This window comes from Muntiacus reevesi, chromosome 15 (assembly GCF_963930625.1).
Source record: "Muntiacus reevesi chromosome 15, mMunRee1.1, whole genome shotgun sequence".
Taxonomy (NCBI): Eukaryota; Metazoa; Chordata; class Mammalia; order Artiodactyla; family Cervidae; genus Muntiacus; species Muntiacus reevesi.
The window spans coordinates 2034915-2054063 of NC_089263.1; the positions used below are offsets into that span (position 1 = coordinate 2034915).

General features: G+C 50.6%; 1 protein-coding gene across 1 annotated transcript in view; it reads right to left on the reverse strand.

Annotated features, from left to right (window-relative positions):
- The window catches only part of ATP10A (ATPase phospholipid transporting 10A (putative)), a 181477-nt gene that overhangs the window by 38655 nt on the left and 123673 nt on the right, over positions 1-19149 (reverse strand). The window contains 7 exon segments of the mRNA XM_065906625.1: positions 593-1160; positions 2964-3158; positions 4533-4729; positions 11388-11640; positions 13182-13312; positions 14557-14688; positions 15041-15147. Of these exon segments, the coding sequence (XP_065762697.1) occupies positions 593-1160; positions 2964-3158; positions 4533-4729; positions 11388-11640; positions 13182-13312; positions 14557-14688; positions 15041-15147 (1583 nt within the window).

Consider the following 19149-nt stretch of genomic DNA (forward strand, 5'->3'; position numbering starts at 1 on the left):
GTTCTATAAAAGAACCTGGCATCCAGGCCCTGCAACACAGTTATTTTGAGACATTAGTCTGCCATCTTCTCGGTCTGCCAGCTTTCTGAATAAAGTCATATTCCTTGCCTCCACATCTCCTCTCTTGCATTTACTGGCCTGTCACGCGGTGAGCAGAGCAAGGTCGGACTCAGTCAAACTAGTATAAAAGAAGCCAAGATGGAACTTCTTGGCCCAAAGTCGTCCGGAGGCCAGCAGCCCCCACTGCAGGCTGAAGTCACTCCACAGATGGATAAAAATCATGGCCAGGGCCTCACATGTGCCCCAGGTCCAGGCAAGGAGAGGCAGAAAGGAGCCTTTTGGGGCTTCTAGTCTAAACGTTCTTAATCTTCATCCCCAGAGTCAGACCTGATGCAGGACCTCACCCGCAGGAATTTCAGACCTCAGAGAACTTCTGAGGCAAGTTCAGGCTCCAAAGCGCCCCATCTGCTGGACCCTCCCCCACCCTCCATTCTAGCCCAAACCCTTGAGCGCAGTAAAAGGCCACCCAGTGGGGAGGGGCTGGTTTCTCGGGAACCCCCGCAGCGGGGAGCTGCCTGCGGGGTGCAGGTACCTGTGGAGCAGGGCAGCAGGAGGTCCATGACCACCGAGTCAGCGCCCTTGGTGTACACGTTGATCTCGTCCGTGAGGGGGTGCCTGATCACCACCGACATCCTCTTGCGGATGGAGTCGAAGCCCAGCGTGTGCAGGAGCTCGAAGGTGAGCCTGCCCAGGTGCGGCAGCTCCACCGACACCTGGTCGTGCAGCCGGCCCACGAGGGCGCAGCTGTAGGCGCGGGCGGCGTGCACCAGCGCCGCCTCGTCTGGACTCTCGGCCTCGTAGCGCAGCTCCGGCCTGGGCTCCGGCCCCGTGGCGGAGTGCTCTGCAGTCCAGCCATCCGCCGCGCTGCTGTAGCCGTTGCTGGCGAGGTGTGGGGCCCCAGCGCCCAGCCTCTCCTCCAGCCTCAGCAGCGTGTCGTCGTTGGCCAGCGTGGACAGGAGGCCGGCCTTGGGGGCGGACTTGGCGGCCACGCTCGCGCTCCCGACGCTGCTGCCGCCCAAAGTCAGGCGACTGGGTGTGAACCTCCGGAGGAAATCTTCGATGGTCTTCACCGGGGACTTGAGCTCGAAGCGCACCCTCACCTGGCAGGGCAGCAATCAGAAGGTAGGTGAGGCATCTCCCCAGAGGCCTCACCCCACTCCCACAGGGCTGCCCTCCACTTCCCCGGGGGGTGCTGAACGTGGATTTTCTACTTCCCCCTGAAAACTGCAACCAGAGCCAGTATGCCTTCCTTGAGACCACCTCTTGGCTCTCCAGGGCACCTCAACACAGGTCCTGCCGCATGCATTCTTTCAGAATGTGACTGACTGTAGCGTAGGCACTGGGTGGCCCGTGATGCTCAAGACTAGACTTTGGGACTGTCCCCTCATGGCAGTTCTCTTGCTTTTCAGAAACTTCCCAGAAGTGGGCCTGCCACTGCCTGGAATAAGCCTTGCCTTTTTTTTTTTTTTTTTTCCAATTAAAAAATTCATTTAACAAAATTTATACATTCTTTTGGAATTACGTCCATAAAAAATTTAAGTTTACACAAAATCTCCCAAACCCCAAAGAATCTTTCCTAGAGACACGTTCACATGCAGTCTGAGGAGTCTGCTCCCTGCATGGAGCTCATGCATATGTGACCGTGGGCACAACACTGTTCAGTCACATTGGAGTTTCTCTTACTTATTCGGTAACTTCAACACCTGGGTCAGTCAAGTAGGGTCTAGGCTAGAAACCAGACGCCTCTTCAGCACAGTGCTCCAGAGGAGCTGAAGAGGGTGGAGGAAGGGCCCGGGGGATGCGGAGGCTGCTGAGAGCTGATCTCCAGCAGGAAGTGGCCCATCCAGGGCAGGCGGCACAAGCCTGTGGTCTCTCAGTGGGAAAGCCCGTGTGCTTGAGACCCACTGGGCCCCTGGGGCTTCTCCAAGTGAGTGAGGTGTGAGCAGAGCCTGGAGGGGTCCCACTGCTGCCAAACATGCTGCTGCCGCTGCCGCAGACAGGCAAGAGGTCCCTGTTCTCCCTTTGTCACCCCCCAGCGGCTTCACCAGCAGAACCTGCTGGCAGGGCTGAACTGAGGAAGGGGCCTGGGAGAGTCGGGGGCGACGTCAGGAGACAGGCCTATGGCGTGCGCTCGCCCAGGAACCTTCACATGTGTCCACTTAGAGCTGCTTGGCTGTACACGCTCAGCCATGCTTAGGTGCACCCTCCCTCTGGGTCCACCTGGAGGAGTGCTTGGCTTAAAGAGGCGCCTTTCACACATGAAACGTTCCTCTCTTTGGAGAAAATCTTGATGTTACCCCAAGCAAAACCCAACTTGGGTGTTGTTATGTTTCCACCACCTTAAGTAACTTGCCACTGATACTCAACCACTTTGAGAATGCCGGTGTTTTAACAACCTTTATTAGCATCATGGATATTTCCTGTGTGCCAAACCCTACTCTGAGACCTTTCCCCAAATCCCACCGTTGCCCCCACATCCCAGAAGGGGAGTCTGAGACACAGGAGGGGCCTGGCTTATAGTGACGGTGCAAGTCCAGGCAGCTCCTCCCTGGGCCCCAGCCTGTCCTCCACGTTCCGAGGCTCTGGTCAGCACGGAGGCAGCCAGCCCCCAGCCCCGCCCGCCTCGAGCCCCACCTGGACGCTGTGCCCGTCTCACCCCAGGCTCGGTAGCCGTCTCTGTTTGGCCGTCCTCTCCCTCTTGACCACAATCCTGGCATCCGCCCACTATAGTCTGGGGATGTCCCTGCAGAGCTGTGGGGCTGGTGTGCCTTGTCTGAAGCCCTCAGTGCACCCCTGAAAGCTGAGAGTGGTGCACGGTGACCCAGGCTCCCTCTCAGGAAGACAGACACCGCATCCAGGCCCAGGCCTCTCTGGGCTTCCAGGACGGAAGCTCCAGAACTTGCCTTTTGTCGTGGCTGATCCGGGGACGTGACCACCACTGTGTTGCAGATGGTGAGCGCAATGAAGAAGTCGAAAACGTCAGACAGCTCGGGCGAGAGGTGGTCCAGTGGGTGCTCCTGGTGCCTCGCAGAGGCCAGGCATCTGCCACACTCGTGCACCTTCTCCAGCAGCTTCGGGTCGGGTGTTACGTCCTTCTCCTGAGGAGGACACAGAGGCCAGGGGTCAGTCTGACCCAGGGACCGGCCCACTGTTCCTTTGATGCTTGACTATTTAGGGTACCTTGATTTTACCAGAAGCTGTAAACAGGCTTGCACCTCACACATACCCGCCACTTTATAGACAAACTGTATGTCATCTTAATTGTATAAGAATATACACTCTACAAATGAAATGAAATGCACATATTTTTACATATAAGAAGGTACATATGTTCTGTTTATAAAATAATACCTCCAAGAATATATATTACAAAGTAACACATGTTACTCAGACAGATTTGGAAAAATGAGAGAATCATAGGGAAAATGTACCAGGTCTCTATTACACTATCTCATAGTAATATATACTTTTTGAAAAACATGCTTCTCTGCTTTTCCTTCATCTTTTTCTCTATACATTTACATTTTAGTCAAAATACTTTATATGTAAATAGAAGCTCTCATTTCTACAAAGACCTTATATTGCCTCGACTTTACCAGGCCTTTAACAGCCTTTTGAAAACATACTTTTTAACAGCTTCAAAACAGACATGATTTATTTGCCCATTCCTTTATCACTGGGTGTATTGCTTCACTGTTTTATTGATGTAAATGATGCACTGATAAGCTTCTATGCACAAAAGTTCTTCACTAAATCAGTAACTGCCTAGGTCAGAGAGTTGTTGTTTAGTTACCAAGTCATGTCTGACTTTTCTGGAACATTTCAAATATTTCTGACCCGTACTGACTCCAAAACTGGTATCAGGAAAGGCTGGGAGAGATTTCCAGCACGTCTCCCTGCTGCCTGGGGTGGGAGCTCCCTGTCACATACCCCATGCAAACCCACCAACCAGCGACCACGCGTCTAGGTGACCTTGATTCAAACGGCACCTTCTCTATAGGTTTCCAAGGACATAAAAGAGTGAGGCCACCACACGTGAGAACAGATTCTCCCTCACTGAAAGATCTTTCAGAGGTTGTCACTCATGCACTTCTGGAAATTTCCCTACCAGAGAATGGTCCATAAATGTTTGGGCGGCTGACAAGGCAAGGGATGAATTTGGGCTCATCTAATTCAAACTCTTTTTCTTTAACTTGGGTTTTTTTCCAGAGCTGTCATCTTGCCCTGATACTGTATTCATCTCGTAGGGAAGGATGGACTTCCTTTGCTTCCTCCATCCAAGTGGTCACTCGCAGTTCTCAACCTGAGAAGTCTGTGAAGGCGGCTGTGCCAGTGTTTCAGGAAAGATTCCGTGGAGTGGGGAGAAGACACTGTCCAGAAAAACGCTCCCCGACTGAACACAGCAAACCCCCCACGCAAGAGCAGACGCCTTCGGTGAAGAGGGGCGGTCACGGGAGGGCAGGAGGACTCACCATGGGGCTGCTGAAGGCCGTGAGCTCGGTCAGCATGCTGACACGCCGGGCCTCCGTGCGGCTACCCGTGCGCCAGTGCGCCCTGCTGCTCTGGGTCTGGTGGCCCCCGGCACCCCCTCGCAGGGGCAGCGAGCCCCCCCTGGGGACCACCTCCTCCTCCTCTGAGTCTGCCTCCTGGTACCTGGCCAGACGCTGGGCTGTGGAGAGACAGACACCAAGTCACGCTTGGTGGGGAGGCCAGGAGTGAAACTGAGGGATCTGGGCTCCAACGAGGTGCACGCTGGGTGTCCCCAGGCCCGCTCCCCCTTCTCTCTGATGGCGAGACCATGTTTGACAGGGGTTTCCACTGAAGGACGAGCGCCGTTCCCATTTACATGCCCCTCCAGTGAACCCACAGGGCTTACGTTCTCAACTCTAGTTCACAGACGAGAAGATTGGGTCTCAGCTTGTTAAGGCCACAGGATGCAGGGGTGAGGATGTAGCCCAGGCCCACAGGTTGCAAAGCTCAGGTCCCATCCATGACGGCACAGGGGCCGTCCCATCCCACACACAGAAAGTCAGATGTGGGTGGAGTCACACACGGCCCCTCTGTTCAGCAGAGCCCCAGTGTGAATGGGGTGGGTGGGCAGGAGGGCTGGAAGGCCCACAGAGGAGCTGGGCCCTGGGCTTGGACCTTCATCCCGAGACCACTGGGCCACCTGCTCACTGGGACCATCAGGAGAGATCATATGCCTTGAGCGTCTGCCTTGCGGTCAAGTAGAAATAGCAGTTCTCAGGCTGTGTGGAGGGTGCTCTCCTGAGGAGGCTCCTTGCTCACGGTCAGGTGGGGAGTGGGTGCCGTAGTCACCCCATGAGGATGCACACTTCCCACCAGGGAGGCTCACACCCTCCTGGGCTCGCCCAGCGGTGATGAACGCCCCCTAAGCAGCGGGGGACAAACGCCCTCTGAGCTGCCCCCAGCAGGCAGCGCTCTCCTGAGGCCCGTGACCGTGATTCTGTGCTTGAGCCCTAGGGGGCGCCGGGGAGCAAGAGTCCCTGAAGCTGCCAGGGCAGCAGTGAATCAGAGGGAAGTGCACCGCGCTGCTGCTTGCTAACACCGGCTCTCAACATGTCTTCTCAGCTTTACCCGGTTATCTCTGCGTCTTCCATCATGGATGAACAGCATGAGACCATCACAGGGGCCAAAACAAGCAACTACTACGGACCTCCAGGGCAGGCCTGGTGCTGGGTGGCAGCTGGGGGCAGCCTGTGCAAGGGGCTGAGAGAGGCGCCCCCATCTGGGCTCGCCAGGGCATGGGCTGTCATGCAGGCCTGGCCCTGAACTCAGCATCTTCCATGGGAAGACTTTTCTTTCGCGATAAGGAAAGGGATCCAACCAGTCCATCCTAAAGGAGATAAGTCCTGGGTGTTCATTGGAAGGACTGAGGCTGAAGCTGAAACTCCAATACTTTGGCGACCTCATGCAAAGAGTTGACTCATTGGAAAAGACCCTGATGCTGGGAAAGATTGCAGGTGGGAGGAGAAGGGGACGACAGAGGATGAGATGGTTGGATGGCAACAGCCACTCGATGGACATGAGTTTGAGTAAGCTCCAGGAGTTGGTGAGGGACAATGAGGCCTGGTGTACTGCAGTCCATGGGGTCACAGAGAGTCGGACACAACTGAGCGACTGAACTGACTGAAGGAAAGGGAAGTCACCTGCCCATGGATGCCCGGCTGTGTAACTGCCAACCCCAGGATTCCACCTCAGAAGCTCCTGATCCCAGGAAAAGACTCCTGCACACACCGCCCCTGAACCCGTACCTCAGTCACCTGGCGGTGTGGTGCTGAGGGTGGCAGAGAAGGGCAAAGCCAGGACCAGGCATGTCCAACTCCTGGGCATGGACACTACGAGTGTGGTGTCAGCCTCCCGGGGCACACCGGCCTGCCCACGCTCCCATAGCAGTAGTAGATGTTAGCCTGAGAGTGGCCGTCCCTCAGGCCACCACTGATGTGTCCGTGTTGTGTGAGTGGGCAGCGGTGGCCTTGGGTCCTTAGGGACGATGGGAATGAGAGGCAGCTGACACTTGACTCTGGTCCTGCACTGTCACCAGGACACGACGTAGAGAGGGATGTTCCTAAGGTCTGTGTGGCCAGTTCAAGTACACGTGAGCTGGGCTTACTGCTCAGAGCCAAACTGACCTGAATTCATTTTACTAACTGATCTGAGATGTTAGACCATGGCAGCACCCACAGAGGGAGACCTTGGCCCTGAGGGTCACTGATCATTGCTCTTCTTTAAAAACACACTTCAGATACACCTGGCTGTTTCTACCTTCCCCGGCAATGCGTTCCTGTGTCTTCTGGGGTGATGGACCGCTCTGGTTTTATGGTAAGCATCTGACAACTCACAACCTTCTGTAATCTTACTTGGAATTCTGCCCACAGAGCCCCAGTTCCAATTTAACAGCTGACTTTACACCTGGTCCTCTGAGTCCTTCACAACCAGGCTGAGTTCTGCTTTTAGGACTCCAAGCTGTTCTGCACAAGTCCGAGGAGTCAGGGAAGGGGCAAGCCAGAGAAAGAGGCAGGTGGGTAGATGGGACACTGTTCCTGACCATTTATCACTGGGTGGCAAATAAAACATTAAACAAATTGGATATGTTCCTATGCCTTCTATAAGCTTCCATAAGCCTCTTATCCTTATCCATTAGAGGGCAGACAGAGTTAAAACCACAGTCACAGAAAACTAACCAAACTGATCACATGGACCACAGTCTTGTCTAGCTGAAGAAAACTATGAGCCAGACTGCTAGGGCCACCCAAGACGGACAGGTCATGGTAGAGAGCTCTGACAAAATGTGGTCCACTGGAGAAGGGAATGGCAAACCACTTCAGTATTCTTGCCTTGAGAACCCCATGAACAGTCTGAAAAGGCAAAAAGATAAGACACTGAAAGATGAACTCCCCAGGTTGGTAGGTTCCCAGTATGCTACTGGAGAAGAGTGGAGAAATAACTCCAGAAAGAATGAAGAGATGGAGCCAAAGTGAAAACAACACCCACTCGTGGATGTAACTGGTGATGGAAGTAAAGTCTGATGCTGTAAAGAGCAATACTGCATAGGAACCTAGAATGTTAGGTCCATGAATTAAGGTAAATTGGAAGTAGTCAAACAGGAGATGACAAGAGTGAACACTGACATTTTAGGAATCAGTGAACTAAAATGGACTGGAATGGCTGAATTTAACTCAGATGACCATTATAATTACTACTGTGGCCAGGAATCCCTTAGAAAAAATGGACTAGTCATCATGGTCAACAGTAGAGTCTGAAATGCAGTAGGTGGATGCAATCTCAAAAATGAGCAAATGATCTCTGTTCATTTCCAAGGCAAACCATTCAATATCACAGCAATCCAAGTTTATGCCCTGACCAATAATGCTGAAGAAGCTAAAGTTGAAAGGTTCTTAGAAGACCTACAAAACGTTCTAGAACTAACACCCCCAAAAAAGTCCTCTTCACTACAGGGGACTGGAATGCAAAAGTATGAAGTCAAGAGCTACCTAGAGTAACAGGCAAATTTGGCCTTGGAATACAAAACAAAGCTGGTCAGGGGTTAACAGAGTTTTCCAAGAGAACACCATCTTCCAACAACACAAGAGACAACCCTACACATGGACATGACCAGATGGTCAACACCAAAATCAGATCGATTATATTCTTTGCAGCCAAAGATGGAGAAGCTCTATACAGTCAGCAAAAACAAAATCGGGAGCTGACTGTGGCTCAGATCATGAACTCCTTATTGCCAAAGTCAGACTTAAGTTGAAGAAAGCAGGGAAAACCACTAGACCATTCAGGTATGACCTAAATCAAATCCCTTACAGTGGAAGTAACAAATATATTCAAGGTATTAGACATGAAAGACAGAGTGCCTGAAGAACTATAGAAAGAGGTTTGTGACATTGTACAGGAGGCAGTGATCAAGACCATCTCCAAGAAAAAGAAATGTAGAAAGGCAAAATGGTTGTCTGAGGAGGCCTTAGAAATATAGCTGAGAAAAGAAGAGAAGCTAAAGGCAAAGGAGAAAAGGAAAGATATACCCATTTGAATGCAGAGTTCCAAAGAATAGCAAGCAGAGATAAGAAAGCCTTCCTCAGCGATCACTGCAAAGAAATAGAGGAAAACAATAGAATGGAAAAGACTAGAGATCTCTTCAAGAAAATTAGAGATACCAAGAGAACATTTCATGCAAAGATGAGTACAATAAAGGACAGAAATGGTAGGGACCTAACAGAAGCAGAAGATATTAAGAAGAGGTGGCAAGAACACACATAAGAATTGTACAAAAAAGATCTTCATGACTCAGATAATCACGATGGTGTGATCACTCACCTAGAGCCAGACATCCTGAAATGGGAAGTCAAGGGTTCCTAAGCCTTTCTAAGGCTTTCTAAGGCTTCCTGGGTCTTAGGAAGCATCACTACAAACAAAGCTAGTGGAGGTGATGGAATTTCAGTTGACCTATTTTAAATCCTAAAAGATGTTACTGTGAAAGTGCTGCACTCCATATGCCAGCAAATTTGGAAAACTCAGCAGTGATCACAGGACTGGAAAAGGTCAGTTTTCATTCCAATCCCAAAGAAAGGCAATGCTAAAAAATGCTCAAAGTACCACACAATTGCACTCATCTCACATGCTAGTAAAGTAATGCTCAAAATTCTCCAAGCCAGGCTTCAACAGTACATGAACTGTGAGCTTCCAGATGTTCAAGTCAGATTTAGAAAAGGCAGAGGAACCAGAGATCAAATTGCCAACATCCACTGGACCATCAAAAAAGCAAGAGAGTTCCAGAAAAACATCTGCTTTTGCTTCCTTGACTACACCAAAGCCTTTGACTGTGTGGATCACAACAAACTGTAGAAAATTCTGAAAGGGGAATACCAGACCATCTTACCTGCCTGCTGAGAAATCTGTATGCAGGTCAAGAAGCAACAGTTAGAAAAGGACATGGAACAACGCAATGTTCCCAAATCGGGAGAGGAGTACACCAAGGCTATATCTTGTCACCCTGCTTATTTAACTTATATGCAGAGTACATCATGCGAAATGCCAGGCTGGAAGAAGCATAAGCTGGAATCAAGATTGCCAGGAGAAATATCATTTACCTCAGATATGCAGATGACACCACCCTTATGGCAGAAAGTCAAGAGGAACTAAACAGCTTCTTGATGAAAGTGAAAGAGAAGCGTGAAAAAGTTGTCTTAAAACTCAACATTCAGAAAACCAAGATCATGGCATCTGGTCCCATCACTTCATGGCAAATAGATGGGGAAACAGTGGCTGACTTTATTTTTTGGGGCTCCAAAATCACTGCAGATGGTGACTGCAGCCACAAAACTAAAAGATGCTTGCTCCTTGGAAGAAAAGCTATAACCAATCTAGACAGCACGTTAAAAAGCAGAGAGGAAAAAAAAAAAAAAAAAGCAGAGCGATTACTTTGCCAACAAAGGTCCATCTAGTCAAGTTTATGGTTTTTCCAGTAGTCATGAATGGATGTGAGAGCTGGACTATAAAGAAAGTTGAGTGCTGAAGGACTGATGCTTTTGAACTGTGTTGTTAGAGAAGAGTCTTGAGTCCCCTGGACTGCAAGGAGACCCAACCAGTCCACCCTAAAGGAAATCAGTCCTGAATATTCAAGCTGAAACTCCAACACTTTGGCCACCTGATATGAAGAACTGACTCACTGGAAAAAAAACCCCGATCCCGGGAAAGGTTGAAGGCAGGAGGAGAAGGGGATGACAGAGGATGAGGTCGTTGGATGGCATCACCAAATCTATGGACATGAGTTTGAATAAATTCTGGGAGTTGGTGTCAGACAGGGAAGCCTGGCGTGCTGCAGTCCATGGGGTTGCAAAGAGTCGGACACAACTCAGTGACTGAACTGAGTTATGCCTTCTGTTTATGTGATTCATTTTAACATGAAGAATATGAGGGATATCATGATAATTCTTGATTTTATAAAAGTCACAAAAATCTCATGCTTCCAACAGATCTTTGCCACCAAATGCCCCTAAAGAACAGCTTCCTATGCCTCCATGTTGTCCCCCTGTTCTGTATTTGCTTCTGTTTCTGTGGCAGGATTTGTTTGATGTTCTGAAATGCCATTCCAAGGATGAAGGGGAGTCCTGCTTGCAGAGCAGGTGCCCCCTCTCTGGGAGGCATGATGGCCCCAGAGACACTTCTGTGGCCATGGGGATTCTCTCCTGATTCAGATGGGTGGTGGGCTGCAGTCCCTCCTCGACACAGGAAGCAGATGACTCCCCTGTGCATTCAGAGGGGATGGAGGGAAGCAACCAAGGATGAGAAAGCAGGTGGGAGGAGGAACTGGTTGCCCAAATTCCAAATAGAGGTGACAGTTCTCTCTGGAACATTGTATTTCATTGGAAAGAACATAGCATAGACTGCCCAATACCCTGCTAAGCATTTTCAGCTGATAACAAGGAAATCGATGGGTGGCAAAGAAAACATCTCTTTGCTTCTTGGTATGAGAGAGATCGAGTGCCTCTGATGTGAGTTCCTCAAAGTTTTCCTCCTTAGTTCTGCTTGTCTGGCAGAAAATGAGTGTTTAAGCAGATGCCCACCACACCATACAGTGCAGGGAGCAGGGTGCCATCAGCAGTGAAGAGAGGGCTTTTCTGTAAATGCTGGTCCAGAGTTGCTTTGACAGCCTTTCTGTTTTATTCTTCCCCCAAAATCATCAATCCCTGAAGCACTGTGTGTGTGTGTGTATACACGCACACACAAGCACACAGGCATGCAGCTCTGATAGCTCTCTTGTCCTGCCCAGATGGGAGCTCTGTCCCCAGACTCACCATTTGCATCATGAGAATACTCTATGCCAGACACAGTGCATCTTCGGAAGACCATCTTATTCTCAGTTAAAGTGCCCGTCTTATCTGAGAAGATATACTGTATCTGCCCTAGGTCTTCCGTGATGTTCAGAGCCCGGCACTGTAGTTGCGAGTCTGTTTCCTCGTCGTATAGTTCTATGTCCTGGTTAATGAAGTACACTTGGCACACTTTAACAATTTCAATAGAAACGTACAACGAAATAGGGATCAAAACCTAGGAGACACAAAACACAGAGAATGAACGGCGGTGAGGACCTGTGAACCGGGGGTGTTGTTTTCAATTTAAATGACAAATAACTATAACTGCAAGTAAGCAGGGACTATACTGTACCTTTCAGAGCTTAAACAGGCTGGCTTAGAGTCAGTATTGTTAGACTATTAGAGTATTGGCAAAGAGTTTAAACTAGGGCAGCCTATGGTGCCACAGAGAGGAAATCCACTATCATGTCTGGAAGCATGGAAACCAGGGCTTGTATAGAAGCAAGCATTTTCATATTACTAAGCTGCACGTGAGAGAAGCTAGGGAAGGAGAGAGAGAAACAAAACACATGGCACAGTCAGAGTCCTGAAAAGCAAAGTCACCTCGCACCCAGGCTGAGCCGGGGCTCCCGATGGTAGGAGCTGCCCGTGCCGCAGACACACCCCACCGTTCAGGAGAGACAGTCTTTTCAGAGGCGGGTTCTGTGCTGGAGGACAGTCTCTGTGATCTTGTACAGTACAGAGCAGAGGCAAGAGGCTTTGAGAAGAACAGTCACAGTTATGCTTTGACAATTCAAGAATAACGTTCATAACATCAACGTTCAATTTTGTCCTTATTTGTGGAGTAACCGTATTATGCTGATACTTACGGGTTCATACTATCACATTCTGACTAACTGGGTTCTTTGGGTAACTTAAGCATATGTAAATGCAACACCTACTACAGTACTAACTCAAGGCTAGAACAAAATTTGCATTCATAAAGGAGACTAATTTGGAAAGTTAAATAAGACTATTGCCTGCAGTGTAAAGCACATGTAAAAAAGATAGTAGAGCCCGCCTTTAAGGCAAAGGCTAAACCTTCTGTTCACTCTGTCTCCCTAAGGAGGGTGGCAGAGATGCTGGCTGTCCCCGCCACTCCCACAGGCCTATGGGACATAGTTTCTCAGTTAATGATGGGAACTTGTTCGGGAGGCATGGGAACTAATGATAACAGCAATAATAATAACCAGTGCTGCAAACTGCAATGTGATATCCTGAACCGACTCCTGGAAGAGAAAAGGCACATCAGTGGAAAGACAAGTAGAAGCTAAATAACGTCAGGAATCTTGTTTGTGGCAGGGTCTTAAAGCTGGTTTCTCAGTTTTGACAGAGTACCATGGAAATGTAATACAGTCACGTTAGGACACACTTGGTGAGGGGCACGTGAGAACTCTCTGTACTATTTTTTGTAACTAGTCTGTTGATCTTAAAATTATTCTAAAATAAAACATGGGCTTTTCAAAGAAGTAATTGAGTGAAAAAAACACTGATCAGAAACCCAACCCCTCAGAACCTAAGAATCTTAAGAACAGTAAAGGAGAATTTTAACTTGAAAGGTACCCCAGAAAAGGTCCTTTAGATAAGCTAGGTGGAACACAAAAGGCAACAGATTCATCAGGTGAATCTGTGCTCCTCCCAGATGCAGAATCTGTAGGAAGCTCTTAGAGACTATGGTGATTTGAAGTTCTCACCAGAAAGGTAAAGCAACTAGCAGACGGAACTTAGTATTGTTACCTGCAAAACTATTATCATTGTCAAAAACGAGTAAACTGCAGCTGGGACTGGGGATAATGAGGTGCCATCAGACTCAGGGACATCAAATAATGATTTCTTCTCTTGATAGCGCTGCACCCACAGTCCGTGTCCTGTAGCAAAATTCAAAGGGAAATGTCATTCACCCAGTAGAGAAATAAGAGTAGTGCTAGTCCAAATTACAGCAACACTTTTAAGACTGTCACTCAACACAAGCACACCAGGCTTTGTGAGCCCGACTGGCCGCCAAGAAAGCAAAGCCCATGGTACTGTTGGCACCATGATCAGAGTGCTGGAAGGCAGGCCCTGGGACTGGGACTCTGCCCCGGACCTTCCCCGTCGCTGGCACCAAACAGCACATGGTCACGACGCAGGAACTGGGTGTGTGCGGGCAGCTGCCAGTGAGAACCCCAGAGATGAGTTTCCCAGCGAGTGTCTCACAACACACCAGTAGGCTCTGAACACTGAATACTGCCTGTTGTCCGTTCTTGGAGATTCAAAATTCACATCTCACAGACTGAGAACCAGTGAAGTTGCTCAGTCGCATCTGACTCTTTGGGATTCCATGGACTGTAGCCTACCAGACTCCTCCACCCAGGGAATTCTCCAGGCAAGGGTACTGGAGTGGGTTGCTACTTCTTTCTTCAGGGGATCTTCCTGACCCAGGGATCAAACCCAGGTCTCCCGCATTGCAGGCAGACGTTTTACCATCTGAGCCACAAGGGAAGTTCGACAGACTGAGAAGCCAACGGCAACACACATGATCTCACCATGCCCAGCTGATGACAGAGCCCTTTCATGCCCACAAACCTGTGCCTTTCACAGGCTCTGAGACCCATCACACCTGGGCATGGTGGCAGCTGAGCAGGGGCACGATGATCATTTGCCCGGAGGTGCCATGTGCTTTCCTGCCAGGCGCCCCCAGGCAGGTGAGGTCTGGAGGCCACGTGAGGCCGCAGGTGCCAGAGTCCACTCTCAGCCTAATTGCTAGCCCCTTCTAGAATCTAAATAACGCTTGCCCTGTTTTCCCAGAGTCCCTATTAGTAGAATTTGTGCTTCTACTGCTCTTATCCCTGCTATCAGAAGGTTAGTATCACTTTTTCCACTGGAATCATAGTAGATGTGATTAGGCTGTCCTTCCACCAAAGAAGTTGCCAATTCCAAAAACACCGCTTTGCCAAGCTCATGCATTGAGGTGTCTCCACGTGGCCTCACTGGGACAAACACCCCATGTCCCAGCCCAGGACAGACGTGTGTAAATTAGAGCACCAGGTCAGGAGGAGACAGGCAGCCTGGTGGGCGTGCCTGGGGGCCGCCAAGCAGTGCCCACTCCTCACGGCCCTCCGAGGAGACGTACCGATGGCTGAGAACAGAGACATGCAGATGAGGAGGAGGACACACCAGAGCACGTCGCAGTTCATCTGCCTCTCCAGCTGGCTGCGCTTGTAGCGGGGGCCACTGTTGTTCAGCAGAGCCTTGGTCTCGTGTCCTGCGGGGCAGACAGAGCACAGCGATGCATCAGGGCCAGCGGGGACGGACGGACTGAAGGAGGCTGCCATCCAGCAATCCGCAAGGGACAAGCTCAGTCAGAAAACCTGGCTCCACAGTTCATCTCAAATGTGGGGCAATGCAGAGAAAGAAATAGGCTAACATGCTAAGAACACTCCTGGTCCAGATATTAAACATTTTGCTTCTTTCTGTTCTCCTGGTTTTCTGCAATGGGTTTATGCTACTTTGATAATCAGGAACAGAATGAAACAATCGGGGAGCCATGTCCAGGAATACCCAGCCCAATGTGGCAAGCCAGCACTTGTCCCAGATGGGTGACACGCAGCACCCACCTGCATAGATGACAATACCGACGACGGCTTCCGTGTTTCGGAGGGTGCAGCCTCGAAGCAGCAGATTTTCTTTGTAGAGTCCAGCCTTTTTGCCATTGTCATGTATGCTGTCAGGGAACAGTTGGCATGGGTCAGGAGGGTGCTCAGGACTCAAGCAGTACCACCAGGGAAGGCAGGCCCAGACTGGGAGCTGGAGAGGGGAGGGGCAGAGGGGCCCAGTGGGTCTCCGCAAGAGCGGAGGTGGGCTATACAAACTGCTAGAAGCCTCCCCAGAGCCTGATGTTTGTTCATTTACTTTGCCCATGGGCTTTGTTGAATAATAAGAAACATATAATTTCGTCTCTGCTCCTCGTTCCTGACACAGGGCTCCTAACACCTTTGTAAACAGGAGTGCTAGAATAACCTTTTATTCTAATATTTAGCCCCAGTACCTGGCATAGAGCTCCCCAAATTCTTGTAATTTCCTAAGTGATAAGAGCACTAGGAATATCCACTGTTCTGATACTTGGTCTTTGAGTCTGGCTGTTCTCGACACACAGGACTGAGCCTGTCACCCGTGGGATCTGATACTCTCCCCGCGTGGTGTCAGAACTGAGCTAGACTGTGGGACAGCCGGCTGATGTCACAGGATTGCCTGGTGTGGGAAAGACCCACACGTCAGAATTGGAAGCAGGACCACTGTAGGCTTGTCACCACAGAGACTGGCCACAGCTAGAGAGGGCAGAGCCCGAACCGGGGCCCAAGGTGGGAAGCTTGCCTAGGAAGACCCTACCCTCGGCCTGCTCTCCACAGGGAACTCTGCTCCTCACCCGTGCACCTCATGTTGTCACAAAGTGCAAGTATTTCTCAAGAAAAAGGGATCACGCTGGTTTCAACAATAGTGTCAACATTCAGTTCTTCTTATAAAAAGTCGTTAGAAACACCAACATGTTAAATTTGATGTGATAGATTCCATAAGACAATTTTGTACATTTGGCTTACTGGGCTTCCCAGGTGGCTCAGTGGTAAAGAATCCATCTGTCAATGCAAGCAGATATCAAGGTGTGGGTTCGATCCCTGGATCGGGAAGATCCCCTGGAGGAGGAAATGGCAACCCTCTCTAGTATTCCTGCCTGAAGAATCCCATGAATGCAGGACCCTGGCGGGCTACAGTCCACAGAGTCGCAGTCAGACATGCCAAGTGACAGGGCATGAGCTATTTATATTCAGAGACTACAGAAAACTCAAGCAACTGCTTTTTAAATAAATTTTCTTGACCTATTAATGGCAGGCACACCCTCAGCCCTGTTGGCCAAGACTGTCCTATGCTAGGGCCTTTCTGGCGTGGACGGGGTCCTAGGAGCCTGATGTGGATGGGGTCCACGTGGACGGGGTCCTAGGAGCCTGATGTGGATGGGGTCCACGTGAACGGGGTCCTAGGAGCCTGATGTGGATGGGGTTCCAGGAGCCTGATGAATGGGTCACAAGGGGAGGCCCTGGAAGCTTCCAGAACTCGAGCAGGAGCGCAGCCTGACCTCCATCAATCAGGCAGTAGCCCCTGCCTTCCACGAAGTTACCCGCTCACAGCCTAGGTGGACAGGCCTCTCCAGCCCTCCTGCCCACCCCCAGCCCCATCTCCGTTTCTCAGGTCCTGAGGCCAATCAAAGACCCCTGCAGGTACCATCCCTCCCATAGCTCCTAACACAGTGCCCACTGACCAGGAACAGAGCTGGTCTGGAGAGGAACGAGGTGAAAAGGAGCCCGTAAGGTGTTTCCTGGAGGAAACAGCACTTACTGCCACTTTAGTCCCTGGTCACCTGCACAAGGGACGTGTCAAACACAACCCACCTTCTACACAACCAGGGAAATCAGAATATTTCACAGTGAAGAAAAGAAGCTAAACAATAAAGATAAGGCCAAAGCACAAGCTGGGGGACACATTTCCTGCAAACCTGGTTATTTACCATCACAGCATCAGTTTCTGCAGAACTCATGCAAAATAACATGCAGGCCCATGGGCAACCAACCCTGTGTAATACCCCCTTTGTGGCAATTCCAGAACACAGTACATTTTCACTTTAAAAAGAGATTCAAGACTTGAGACCTCAGTGCCAGCTAAGGCGTCAAGACACCCGCACGCGGGAGAGATCACACACAAAACCCAGCTCCGCCGCCACAGTTCTCTCTGCAACGGCCAGGCACGGAGAGCGCTCCTCAGGACAGCAGCCGAGGACACGTCATGCAAACCAGACCAGTCAGGTGTACTCAGAACAAGAGATGAACTCAATGAAACAAGAGAAAGGCCTTTACTCCATTAAGCTTCCTTTGACATGACCTACAGCTTTTAGCAACTACTGTGCTTTCTAATGAGACCAAGTCAGACCAGAGCTGATCTCGGCGGGTTCCCCGGCCTGTTTACGGCTCCCGGCCGCACACACTGACGATGAGGACTGTGCTCTGAGCGGTGCTGCTGCGTCAGAAGGGGAGAAAGGCTGGAGAACAGCACCACCTCGCACGTGCTCGGTAGCAAAAGGGTTGCCTTGGTCACCGGAGGGAGGAAGTCCCTGCCGAGGGCAGCAGGGCCCACCAGGCCCCGGGCGGACTCTGGGAAGATGCATACGCCAGTATGAGCCCAGCACACTGACCTCAGCAGCTCTTTTTTATGGGCTGACGTGCGTTCTCCCCCAGAATTCATTTCTTTAGGTCCTAACCCCAGTATCTCAGAATATTGCACCCGGAGTCAGGTCTTTAAAGAGGCGATTAAGTTAAAATGAGGGCATATGGCTGGGCCCTACCCCCACATGCCTGCTGTCTCTATAAGAGGAGGAGATTCGGACGCAGAGTCAGACAAACACAGAGGTGAAGGCGGTGTGGGGATACAGGGAGACGGTGGGCCTCTGAACGCTCCGGAGAGGGGACCCGGGAGACGCCAGTCCTGCCGACACTTGGATCGCGGGCTTCCAGCCTCCAGAACCATGAGACAGTATGTTTCTGGTGTTTAAGCTGCCCGGTCCACGTTAGCCCGAGCAGACGGACACATCCTTTAATGTTTAATCTGAGCCATGCAGAAGAGCTCTTGGTTGGCGGCCAGCATCCTGAGGTCCCCTGTGGTCACGTGGGCAGGGACCCCAGAATCCGCTTCACGGAGAACTTAGGACAAGAAACAGGGCCCAGCTTTACAGCTGGAAATGGAACCTTGAATCAGAAGACAAAACCAAATAACCTCTCTGCTTTATTCATTCTTTAGGAGTAAGTGAAAATGGTTAACCAGTGGCTTCAAAGGCCACCATCACTCTGCTGTGGAGCTACTGGGCAAGCGGAGTGGGGTGCCCTGCATGGCCAGAGTCTACATTCACAGCAACCCTCTGGGCTGCCAGGGCCCAGCGGAAGATGTGGGCAGTGGTGGTATTTCCAGCTCCTCTCTGAGGATTTCGTAAGTGCTTCACTAAAGGGATGGGGCTTCCCAGCTGTCACAGTAGTAAGAATCCACTTGCAGTGCAGGAGACGCATGAGAAGTGGGTTTGGTCCCTGGGTCGGGAAGATCCCCGGGAGAAGGAAATGGCAACCCACTCCAGTATTCTTGCCTGGACAATCCTATGGACAGAGAAGCCTGGCGGCCTACGGTCATGGGGTTGCAAAGAGTCAGACAAGACTGAGCAACTCAGCACACACGCACAGCTAAAGGGACTGCATTCAGGTCAATGAGCAGGGGCTTCCCTGTGGCTTAGCGATAAAGAACCCGCCTGCCAATGCAGAAGACACAGGTGTGATCCCCGACCCAGGAAGATGCCACATGCCGCAGAGCAACTAAACCCCTGTGTCACAGCTACTGAGTCTGAGTGCTCTAGAGCCTGTGGTCTGTGACAGGAGAAGCCGCTGAGTGAGGTGTCCACAGAGCGCAGCTAGAGAGAAGCTCCCCTCCTCCAAACTGAAGGGAAGCCTGCACGGCAGTGAGACCCAGCACAGCCAAAACTAAATAAATAAATAGAGTTATAAAAGCCAGTGGCCGTTAAAGCACACTGGAGTCATGAGGCGCTTGATGTTTTTATTTTAACAGCCTGAACTATGTTTCATATGCTGTGAAATTCATCCACTTAACGTGTACAGCTCAGGTTTTTGGTGTATTCACA